Below are 11,591 nucleotides of genomic sequence, written 5' to 3'. Positions count from 1 at the left end.
GTATACCACGCTGCAAAAGTGTTGCTGAGTGTGAACCATTATGTGGAAATTGTTTGTTTTGTCGGTGTGTAGGCGGAGAGTGTGTCAATGATAGATGTCCTCACCCCAAGAGTCAAGAACTCGCAAAAGATAGTGGTTTTCAAAGAGAATCGAGTGTGATGAACCATCTATAAGTCTTTTATTTGTTATTACACGTGAAGAGTTTTATGATCGAAACTGTCAGATTTATTTGTATGTGCAAAAGAAAATTGCAGTTCTAGATAAGTGAAACTCTTTTCATTAAATGTTTTTCACACCTACAACAAATATATAAGTCTATACTATCTAATCAATTAAGAAATTTATAAACATATTTAAAATGTGTAAATAAGCACAACATTAGTTAAACTAAGTTGCTAGTTAATAAAAAAGTTGTTAATGTATCATCAAGTGCGAATGCAAAGTGCACTATCAAAACATAAGATTGCGCTCCCATGTGGGAGTTAGAATGCCTCATACCCTTCAGGGTCATCCCCACTTGTTCATATGTCAAAAAATCAATATCCAAAAAAAGTTCCTACTTAAATAACATTCCAAGGTTTGTCCTTGTGGGACAAGTTACATTTTTCATATTTCTACATCTTTGGTCTTTCCATCCACACAACTTTGAGCATTAATGTCTTATTTTTTTTAACTACGTTTTAGACATGGTTTTCCTGGTTGCGACAATCTTTCATATTAGAATGAAAACCAACAAGTAGTAACTCATCACACATATATAAATATAGTTATTTGTACAACGTTAGGAAAAATGTCACTTTTTCACTAATTTTCCCGATTGCAATCACAAACAAGATGCGATTTCATAGACAACGTTATGGATGTTGCAACTGTTGAGAAGATCGTTCGATCCATGCCGTGGAAATACTATCTTTGGTGGTACATGAGGCAAAAATCAGTTTTATAGGACAATGAGGAGCAGGCTTTTAATGAAACTACCAACACACGAAATGTTAAAAGAGTTACAAAAGCAAGTTTATCGGTCAAATGTTAGAAATAACTTTGCATAAGCAACTTATTCGGTGTAATAAAAAACAGAAGCAAATCGAACTTTGTTGATGGTGCCTGCCAAAAAAAGGAGGTTTTAGTTGGAATTTTGACACAATTTGTAGACACGATAAGGGTGTACGGTGTGGAGTCGGCAAAGGGTGCGGCAAACGTGGTTGCCGCGTGGCAAACACCGCCGCCAACCTTTTGCCGACACGGTTTGATGAATTAATCGGGGAGACAATGCCGACTCGGGAAAGGAACAAATTTGAACGTGGGGGCGAGTTTAACGGTAATATATTACCGTTTAAAATAAAAAAAAATATTTTTTCTTTAAAAAATTAAACTATAAATACCAAACCAAATCATAACCAAATACCTTCTAATTTATACCCAACAAAACCAAAAAATACCACCAATTCTTCCCAAACATTTACAAAACAAAATGGCGGATGAACTCCCGCTATAGTTCCCACCCATGTGTAGCGACGTGTCCATGGTGGGTCAAGTCTTGGGACGTGCATGGATCAGCCAATGCATGACTCAGTCAAAAGTATCCAACTATCAAATGTATCAAACATAACCACAACAACCCCCAGATGTAGCAAACAACCACAAATAACTAGCCAGAAGAGGAGGTGGGCGATGTCCGTGGTATGAAGTTATGGGCCACCTAAGAATTGTTGTGTAAAAAATTGTTGTGAAGAGACATCGTTATTATGAAAAAGAAGTTTAGGGATAAAACTACGATTTCTTTACAGAACAATTCTTAAATTTTATAGAATAAAAACACTAATAACTGCACATGCAGAATTTGAACTCACCTTTTAATTGTGAACCATCACAATTAACCATCAAAATTTCATGTAATAATCTCATATTTGTGTAACAAAGATAATCAATTTAAAAATCTACTCTCGATTGTCTTCCTCTTTATTTCTTCTCGATTTTCAAAGCGCCGCAAGGTGTTTTGGATAAGCTTGAAAGCTTTCGAAGAAGATTCTTTTTTTTGGGGGGGGGGGGTGGGGTAATGAGGATAATCCAAAACGGCATGGATATGTTGGGATAGGGTCATTGGACCGATGGATAAGGGGGGCCTGGGGTTAGGTGCTCTTAAAAATATGAATCTTAGTTTGTTATTAAAATGGTGATGGCGTCTCAAAGATTAAAAAAATTCCCTTTGGGGGAGAGTTATTATGGCAATCCATTTGCATACATATTCCGCCGCGTACCTTCCTGTTAGGGAAGGCATTTCCGGAATTTGGAACAACATTGTTCGAGCGAGAAAAGAATTCACAATTACAATTTGCCGGTTCAAAACATGATAAAAGGGGTGGTGGGTAATGGTAGAGAGGTTCGTTTATGGTTGGATTGGTGGACTGGAGACGGCCCGCTGAAGGATATTTTCCCGGAACTGTTCAGTATGGAAAGACATAAGCATGCCTCTGTTGAAGACCGTTTAAACATGTGGGAGTGGAAATTTATGCCTAACACAAATGCACTGTTAGACCAACTGCACCAAATCGAGGCAGTGAGAAGCACAATCCAACTGGAAAACAGGAATGATAAGTGGATATGGACCTACTCGGGTGACAGAGTCTTCTCGGTTTCATCAACGAAAGAAATGCTAAACAGGTTTGCTACACCATTCTATCCTTACGATTGGGCTAAATGGGTTCCTAAAAAGGTAAACATTTTCGGGTGGCGCGGGGTACAAGACCGGTTATCAACGATGGTCGGGTTAAAGAAGAGGGGTTTGCTAGCTACCGATCCAGTCTGCACGTTATGTGGGGAAAGAGACGAAGACGCAGATCATTTATTTATCTTTTGTTACGCAGCAGCGGTGTTGTGGGATAAAGTAAGTAATTGGTGTAAAGTTCAGCAGATTTTTGCACACTCAATAAAAGACCTGTTCGAATTCTACAAATCTGCGCATTTAGACGAACCAAAAAGAGTGTATCTACAATCGATTATCTTAGCAACGTGTTGGGCCATTTGGAAGGCAAGGAACGAGAAGATTTTCAAAGAAAAACACGTGAACATAGAAGGGATCTTTGGTGAGATGCAGACTATGACTTTCCTGTGGATAAAAAATAGAGCAAAGAAATCAGCGCTCTGGAATGGAGAGATTGGGTGCGTTTTGAGATAGGAAACTTAGTTTCTTGTTTGTTACGACTCCTTGTGGTGATGTAATAGGAGTTTTTAAATATGGGTGGTTGGCTTAGTAGCTTACTAACCATTTTGTGTGTCTGTAAAAACTTTTTGGTGATCGAATAAAGTGTTTGATGTTTGTCGTTCAAAAAAAAACCCAATGTAAATGAATGGAAGAGGAGTATTGTATTAATTACATCACATGTATATCCTATATCCTTCTACTTGTAGTAGAAAACACATCACATGCCATAAATGCAAACAAATGTCAAATGTAAAAACAAAAATAAAAAAATTATTCGTTAGATATATATGGATTAAATATTTAAAATATCCACATGTACCTTATATAACATTAACATTATGTTCACATTAAAATTTATTACCATGTTTGTGTGTAATTGTGTATATATATATATACATGTATTATAGAGAGAAAATCATAGCAGAAGCAAAATGGGGATTACACAACAAGCTATGACTAGGTTTATGGTGTTTGCCTTCATTCTATTTGGTAATTAGAACCTCTTGTGCATGCTCCCTTGTGCTTATATATATACATGTTATCTTTTCAACTTGTTGATCTAATACTATCTAATATATGGGTTATTCAAATTATGTGTGAAGGGATGTGGCAGGGGACAATCGCGGTTCGACGTAGTATACCACGCTGCAAAAGTGTTGCTGAGTGTGAACCATTATGTGGAAATTGTTTGTTTTGTCGGTGTGTAGGCGGAGAGTGTGTCAATGATAGATGTCCTCACCCCAAGAGTCAAGAACTCGCAAAAGATAGTGGTTTTCAAAGAGAATCGAGTGTGATGAACCATCTATAAGTCTTTTATTTGTTATTACACGTGAAGAGTTTTATGATCGAAACTCTCAGATTTATTTGTATGTGCAGAAGAAAATTGCAGTTCTAGATAAGTGAAACTCGTTTCATTAAATGTTTTTCACACCTACAACAAATATATAAGTCTACTAGTTTATAGACCCATGTATTACATGGGTTTTAGGATACACACATGGAGTTGATCGAGTTATTTGAGGAAACAAATGTGTTTTCCATTTATATAAACTTGAATGAGTTTTTTTTAAATAAATATGTTATTGTTGAGGTTGGTTGCGTTTGAAGGACATAACCATTACATGTTTTAAATTATTTTTTATATTTCATATTATTTCTTGCATCACACATCATAAATATAAATTTTAATATGAATACATATAACCCTAATATGAACTATACATACGCACTTAAAGAAAATATAGCATTACTCATTTTAAATATTTTAAATGATGCGTCGAAGTAAGAATTTTGTTTTTGAATACAAAATACATAGTATATTTTATTTCAAATTAATATTTTCTTATTTTATTAAGTATTATCAAAGTAGAAGATGGAATGGAATTAATTCATAATCTAAGATTATATATATTAAACATACATATATATATATATATATATATATTGTTTATTTATCTTTAACATCTGTGAAAACGATAATGACAAATTATATACATGATAAGGTTTTAAATTTTTGGTTACATCAAATAATGATGGGTGTATAAATTTTTTGTTATTACATCTTCTTTTGATAAATATGTCTTTATTTATTAAATTAGAGATATTATATTAAAGTATGGGTAAGTAGATAACAAATATTAATTATTAAGAATTAAAAATATTCAATAGATATAATTATTAATATAAGATTATTTCTAATATGTATTAAATTCAATCATTTAATAGTTTTTATATTAATTTACTTATTATTATTTATTATATAGTTGAGGTAGCATAATAAATTGCCACATGGCATTTTGATGAAATACTTTTTATAAGAGAATGCCATTTGACATTAAAATTACCCTTTTATTAGTATTAGATACTAGCTAATCAATTAAGAAATTTATTAATATATTTAAAATGTGTAAAAAACACAAAATTAGTTAAACCAAGTTGCTAGTTAATAAAAAAGTTACTAATGTATCATCAAGTGCGAATGCAAAGTGCACTATCAAAACATAAGATTGTGCTCCCATGTGGGAGTTAGAATGCCTCATACCCTTCAGGGTCATCCCCACTTTTGTTCATATGTGAGAAAATCAATATCCAAAAAAAGTTCCTACTTAAATAACATTCCAAGGTTTGTCCTTGTGGGACAAGTTACATTTTTCATATTTCTACATCTTTGATCTTTCCATCCACACAACTTTGAGCATTAATGTCTTATTTTTTTAACTACGTTTTAGACGTGGTTTTCCTGGTTGCGACAATCTTTCATATTAGAATGAAAACCAACAAGTAGTAACTCATCACACATATATAAATATAGTTATTTGTCCAACGTTAGGAAAAATGTCACTTTTTCACTAATTTTCCCGATTGCAATCACAAACAAGATGCGATTTCATAGACACGGTTATGGATGCTGCAACTGTTGAGAAGATCGTTCGATCCATGCCATGGAAATACTATCTTTGGTGGTACATGAGGCAAAAATCAATTCTATAGGACAATGAGGAGCAGGCTTTTAAAGAAACTACCAACACATGAAATGTTAAAAGAGTTACAAAATCAAGTTCATCGGTCAAATGATAGAAATAACTTTGCATAAGCAACTTATTCGGTGTAATAAAAAACAGAAGCAAATCGAACTTTGTTAATGGTGGCAGCCAAAAAGGGGAGGTTTTAGTTGGAATTTTGACATAATTTGTAGACACGATAAGGGTGTACGGTGAAGAGTCGGCAAAGGGTGCGGAAAACGTGGTTGCCGCGCGGCAAACACCGCCACCAACCTTTTGCCGACACGATTTGATGAATTAACCGGGGAGACAATGCCGACTCGGGAAAGGAACAAATTTGGACGTGGGGGCGAGTTCAACGGTAACCGTTTAAAATAAAAAAAATAATTTTTTCTTTAAAAAATTAAATTATAAATACCAAACCAAACCATAATCAAATACCTTCAAATTTATACCCAACAAAACAAAAAAATACCACCAATTCTTACCAAACATTTACAAAACAAAATGGCGGATGAACTCCCGTTATGGTTCCCACCCATGAGTAGCGACGTGTCCATGGTGGGTCAAGTCTTGGGACGTGCATGGATCAGCCAATGCACGACTCGGTCAAAAATATCCAACTATCAAATGTATCAAACATAACCACAACAACCCCCAGATGTAGCAAACAATCACAAATAACTAGCCAGAAGAGGAGGTGCGCGATGTTCGTGGTATGAAGTTATGGGCCACCTAAGAATTGTTGTGTAAAAAATTGTTATGAAGAGACATCGTTGTTATTATGGATAAAACTACGATTTCTTTACAGAACAATTCTTAAATTTTATAGAATAAAAACACTAATAATTGCACAAAGCAGAATTTGAACTCACCTTTTAATTGTGAACCATCACAATTAACCATCAAAATTTCATGTAATAATCTCATATTTGTGTAACGAAAATAATCAATTTAAAAAGCTACTCTCGATTGTCTTCCTCTTTATTTCTTCTCGCTTTTCAAAGCTCCGCAAGGTGTTTTGGATAAGCTTGAAAGCATTCGAAGAATACTCTTTTTTTTTTTTGGGGGGGGGGGGGGATGAGGATAAATCCAAAACGGCATGGGTATTTTGGAATAGGGTCATTGGACCGATGGATAAGGGGGGCCTAGGGTTAGGTGCTCTTAAAATATGAATCTTAGTTTATAATCAAAATGGTGATGGCGTCTTAAACATGAAAAAAATTCCCTTTGCGGGAGAGTTATTATGGCAATCCATTTGCATACATATTCGGCGTCGTACCTTCCTGTTAGGGAAGGCATTTCCGGAATTTGGAACAACATTGTTCGAGCGGGGAAAGAATTTCACAATTACAATTTGCCGGTTCAAAACATGATAAAAGGGGTGGTGTGTAATGGTAGAGAGGTTCGTTTCTGGTTGGATTGGTGGACTGGAGAGGTCCCGCTGAAGGATATTTTCCCGGAACTGTTCAGTTTGGAAAGACATAAGCATGCCTCTGTTGAAGACCGTTTAAACATGTGGGAGTGGAAATTTATGCTTAACACAAATGCATTGTTAGACCAACTGCACCAAATCGAGGCAGTGAGAAGCACAATCCAACTGGAAAACAGGAATGATAAGTGGATATGGACCTACTCGGGTGACAGAGTCTTCTCGGTTTCATCAACGAAAGAAATGCTAAACAGGTTTGCTACACCATTCTATCCTTACGATTGGGCTAAATGGGTTCCTAAAAAGGTAAACATTTTCGGGTGGCGCGGGGTACAAGACCGGTTATCAACGATGGTCGGGTTAAAGAAGAGGGGTTTGCTAGCTACCGATCCAGTCTGCACGTTATGTGGGGAAAGAGACGAAGACGCAGATCATTTATTTATCTTTTGTTACGCAGCAGCGGTGTTGTGGCATAAAGTAAGTAATTGGTGTAAAGTTCAGCAGATTTTTGCACACTCAATAAAAGACCTGTTCGAATTCTACAAATCTGCGCATTTAGACGAACCAAAAAGAGTGTATCTACAATCGATTATCTTAGCAACGTGTTGGGCCATTTGGAAGGCAAGGAACGAGAAGATTTTCAAAGGAAAACACGTGAACATAGAAGGGACCTTTGGTGAGATGCAGACTATGACTTTCCTGTGGATAAAAAATAGAGCAAAGAAATCAGCGCTCTGGAATGGAGAGATTGGGTGCGTTTTGAGATAGGAAACTTAGTTTCTTGTTTGTTACGACTCCTTGTGGTGATGTAATAGGAGTTTTTAAATATGGGTGGTTGGCTTAGTAGCTTACTAACCATTTTGTGTATCTGTAAAAACTTTTAGTGATCGAATAAAGTGTTTGATGTTTGTCGTTCAAAAAAAACCCAATGTAAATGAATGGAAGAGGAGTATTGTATTAATTACATCACATGTATATCCTATATCCTTCTACTTGTAGTAGAAAACACATCACATGCCATAAATGCAAACAAATGTCAAATGTAAAAACAAAAATAAAAAAATTATTCGTTAGATATATATGGATTAAATATTTAAAATATCCACATGTACCTTATATAACATTAACATTATGTTCACATTAAACCATGTTTGTGTGTAATTGTGTGTATATATATACATGTATTATAGAGAGAAAATCATAGCAGAAGCAAAATGGGGATTACACAACAAGCTATGACTAGGTTTATGGTGTTTGCCTTCATTCTATTTGGTAATTAGAACCTCTTGTGCATGCTCCCTTGTGCTTATATATATATACATGTTATCTTTTCAACTTGTTGATCTTATACTATCTAATATATGGGTTATTCAAATTATGTGTGAAGGGATGTGGCAGGGGACAATCGCGGTTCGACGTAGTATACCACGCTGCAAAAGTGTTGCTGAGTGTGAACCATTATGTGGAAATTGTTTGTTTTGTCGGTGTGTAGGCGGAGAGTGTGTCAATGATAGATGTCCTCACCCCAAGAGTCAAGAACTCGCAAAAGATAGTGGTTTTCAAAGAGAATCGAGTGTGATGAACCATCTATAAGTCTTTTATTTGTTATTACACGTGAAGAGTTTTATGATCGAAACTGTTAGATTTATTTGTATGTGCAGAAGAAAATTGCAGTTCTAGATAAGTGAAACTCTTTTCATTAAATGTTTTTCACACCTACAACAAATATAAGTCTATACTAGCTAATCAATTAAGAAATTTATTAATATATTTAAAATGTGTAAAAAACACAAAATTAGTTAAACCAAGTTGCTAGGTAATAAAAAAGTTACTAATGTATCATCAAGTGCGAATGCAAAGTGCACTATCAAAACATAAGATTGTGCTCCCATGTGGGAGTTAGAATGCCTCATACCCTTCAGGGTCATCCCCACTTTTGTTCATATGTGAGAAAATCAATATCCAAAAAAAGTTCCTACTTAAATAACATTCCAAGGTTTGTCCTTGTGGGACAAGTTACATTTTTCATATTTCTACATCTTTGATCTTTCCATCCACACAACTTTGAGCATTAATGTCTTATTTTTTTTAACTACGTTTTAGACGTGGTTTTTGTTGATGCATGGGATGTCTGTTGACTACGTCTACACGAAGTCTTAGGTCAAGATTAGGTCAACACAGAGTCAAAAATGTCAAAATATGTATTGTTAAATGTAGGTTCGCTTATATGTCAAAGTAGTATATAGGTCCGCTCATAGGTACTTAGTTGGTACGCTTATAGTGCAAAGTTGTAGGTCCGCTTATTTGTCGGTCAAATAAGCGAACCAGTGTGGCCTATAAATAGGAGGTTCATTTGAGCGGATCATTACGGATGTGTGTGCTCTGGAGCGAAACTCTGTCAAAATTTATTCTGAAAGCAATAAAAAGCAGTGGAATTAATAGGACAAGCTGTGTAACTTCATATATACTGATTCCGCCTTTATATACGAAGATGAACTGTCTCGGCTGACTTTTCGGGTCAAACAACGGTCCAACAAAGTGGTATCAGAGCTCAGGACGAGGAGTTCATACTGCTACAGCTTGAATCTGCAGAAATCTCTCTTTTCTACTCACTTTCTCTCATACTTTTTCAATTTACAGTGGTTCCTACGGTTGAAATTGTCTGAAAATTGAGTATAACGTGTAAAACATACTAATAACAAACCCTAGAAAGTTTCAGGTTGAAATTCGGACTAAAAATGGTTAAAACAGGGTAAAAACAGTGATCCGCTTTTTCGAACAAGAGGTTCGCTTTTCTGGACAAAATTGATAGGTTCGCTCGTATTTCACAAAAGGTTCGCTCAAAATAACCTAAGTGGTTCGCTCATTCAGACATTTTTACTGTTAGATTCGCTCGAACGGACATATACAGGTCCGCTCGAACGTACTTGTCTGGTCCGCTTATTTGTCCAAGTGACTGATTCGCTCATACGGTCCGCTCGAACGAACAGTTTCTGGTCCGCTCGAAAGGACAACTTCTGGTTCGCTCAAACTGTTATTGTCTGGTTCGTTTATTTGGTTCGCTTATCTGAACCACATAGATCCGCTTACCTGTCAGTCACAGATAGATCCGCTTTTGTGTTAGGTTTTTCAAAAGTTTTGAAAAATTTTTCTAAGTGTCGGTTGATTTTGCAGGTACAATCAAAATGGATGATATTTTCTTGAATCCCTTCAGCGACATGTATGCTTTCACGGGAAGTTCTGAAAATAATGATACGTCTTCAAGCAATACAAACGAGGATCCACCGAAAGAGAAAAAGAAAGAAGCTTGGGAGTCTGAGACTGCATTCGGTACATTCAGCGGTACCGAGCTCATCCATATTTTAACGTGTTAGCACCGTAATAACTGAACTGAAAACAACCGAATTTCCAGCGTGTAGGACGTGCGGGTCTTATTGTTATATAATAGGTTATTTAAAATCGTTTTTAGGACGCAGTGATCTTGTCACGTCATTTTTATTTATGTTTTGATATTCGGTATCTGTTTGCCGTTTTGCAGTCATTAAGTCCCCGCCGTAACGCGTGGTTCGGAAAATCAACTAGTTTGTAGAATGTTTATATTTTTTTTCCCATGTGGCCATTTAAGGAACACAGGATAATAATTTATAGAAGTTTTATATTTTTTTTTTCCATGTGGCCATGTGGTCTTGCTTTATGGAAAGATTCTAATGTGGCTTTTGATGGATACAAGGAATTAAAATAACAAGACGATCGTAAATTCATTCAACATTAATGTATTTATTATTGTATATTAACTAGTTTTTGTCCCGTTCGTGTTGCGAGACACTAAGCTAAATATTTCTCACTTTCAAAACATATACGTGTGTATTTTGATTACTTGTACATACTATTCATAACATGATCTCAATAAAAGTTACATCGAGTAAACTAATTAAAAAAAAAATTAACATAGTTTTACTAAAAAAACTAAAATGATAGCAAGATTGTAATATTGAAATGGGGCAAAATTGTAATTTGTCAGGACCAATTAGGGCTGTTCAAAAAGCTCGCGGCTCTGAGCTCGCTCGGATTTAGCTCGGAAAAAGCTCGCTCGATTTGGCTCGGTTTAAAAGTGAGCCGAGCCAGCTCGGTTAGAAAGTGAGCCTAGCTCGGCTCGGCTCGTAACGAGCCGAGCTGGCTCGGTTCGTCTCGCTTTGTAGCTCGGCTCGGTTTAGCTCGAATTATTTTACTTATAATAAGTTTTAATTTTATATACATTATAATATATTACAAAAAAAAAAACTGATTATTATTTACATGTATATAGGTTTGTAATTTGATATTTATGGCATATTTGAAGATTGATTACCATACTAATGAACTAATATTGTATTTTATTGAAATTAAAACTTATTTTGCGTTGTTAAACTTGATTTTGGTTTGAATTGTATTAGGTTGAACATATTTTGAATATATT

The 11,591-nt window shown here is 35.3% G+C and overlaps 2 protein-coding genes across 2 annotated transcripts; both read left to right on the top strand.

Annotated features, from left to right (window-relative positions):
* Window positions 1-2,347: 2,347 nt before the first annotated feature.
* On the top strand, window positions 2,348-3,175 carry LOC110869600. Its single transcript, XM_022118841.1, has one exon. It carries the CDS (start codon window positions 2,348-2,350, stop codon window positions 3,173-3,175), a length of 828 nt encoding a protein of 275 aa, XP_021974533.1.
* Window positions 3,176-6,949: 3,774 nt separating this feature from the next.
* Window positions 6,950-7,903, top strand: LOC110869599. The gene has a single exon (XM_022118840.1). It carries the CDS (start codon window positions 6,950-6,952, stop codon window positions 7,901-7,903), a length of 954 nt encoding a protein of 317 aa, XP_021974532.1.
* The last annotated feature ends 3,688 nt before the right edge of the window (window positions 7,904-11,591 follow it).

This window comes from Helianthus annuus, chromosome 8, assembly GCF_002127325.2.
Source record: "Helianthus annuus cultivar XRQ/B chromosome 8, HanXRQr2.0-SUNRISE, whole genome shotgun sequence".
NCBI classification, from domain to species: Eukaryota; Viridiplantae; Streptophyta; class Magnoliopsida; order Asterales; family Asteraceae; genus Helianthus; species Helianthus annuus.
The sequence above is the reverse complement of the archived record's forward strand: the minus strand, read 5'-3'. Positions and strand labels throughout refer to the sequence as shown.

Coding starts and splice junctions, on each gene's coding strand:
- LOC110869600 (XM_022118841.1), top strand. CDS start 2,348: ATGATAAAAGGGGTGGTGGGTAATGGTAGAGAGGTTCGTTTATGGTTG.
- LOC110869599 (XM_022118840.1), top strand. CDS start 6,950: ATGGCAATCCATTTGCATACATATTCGGCGTCGTACCTTCCTGTTAGG.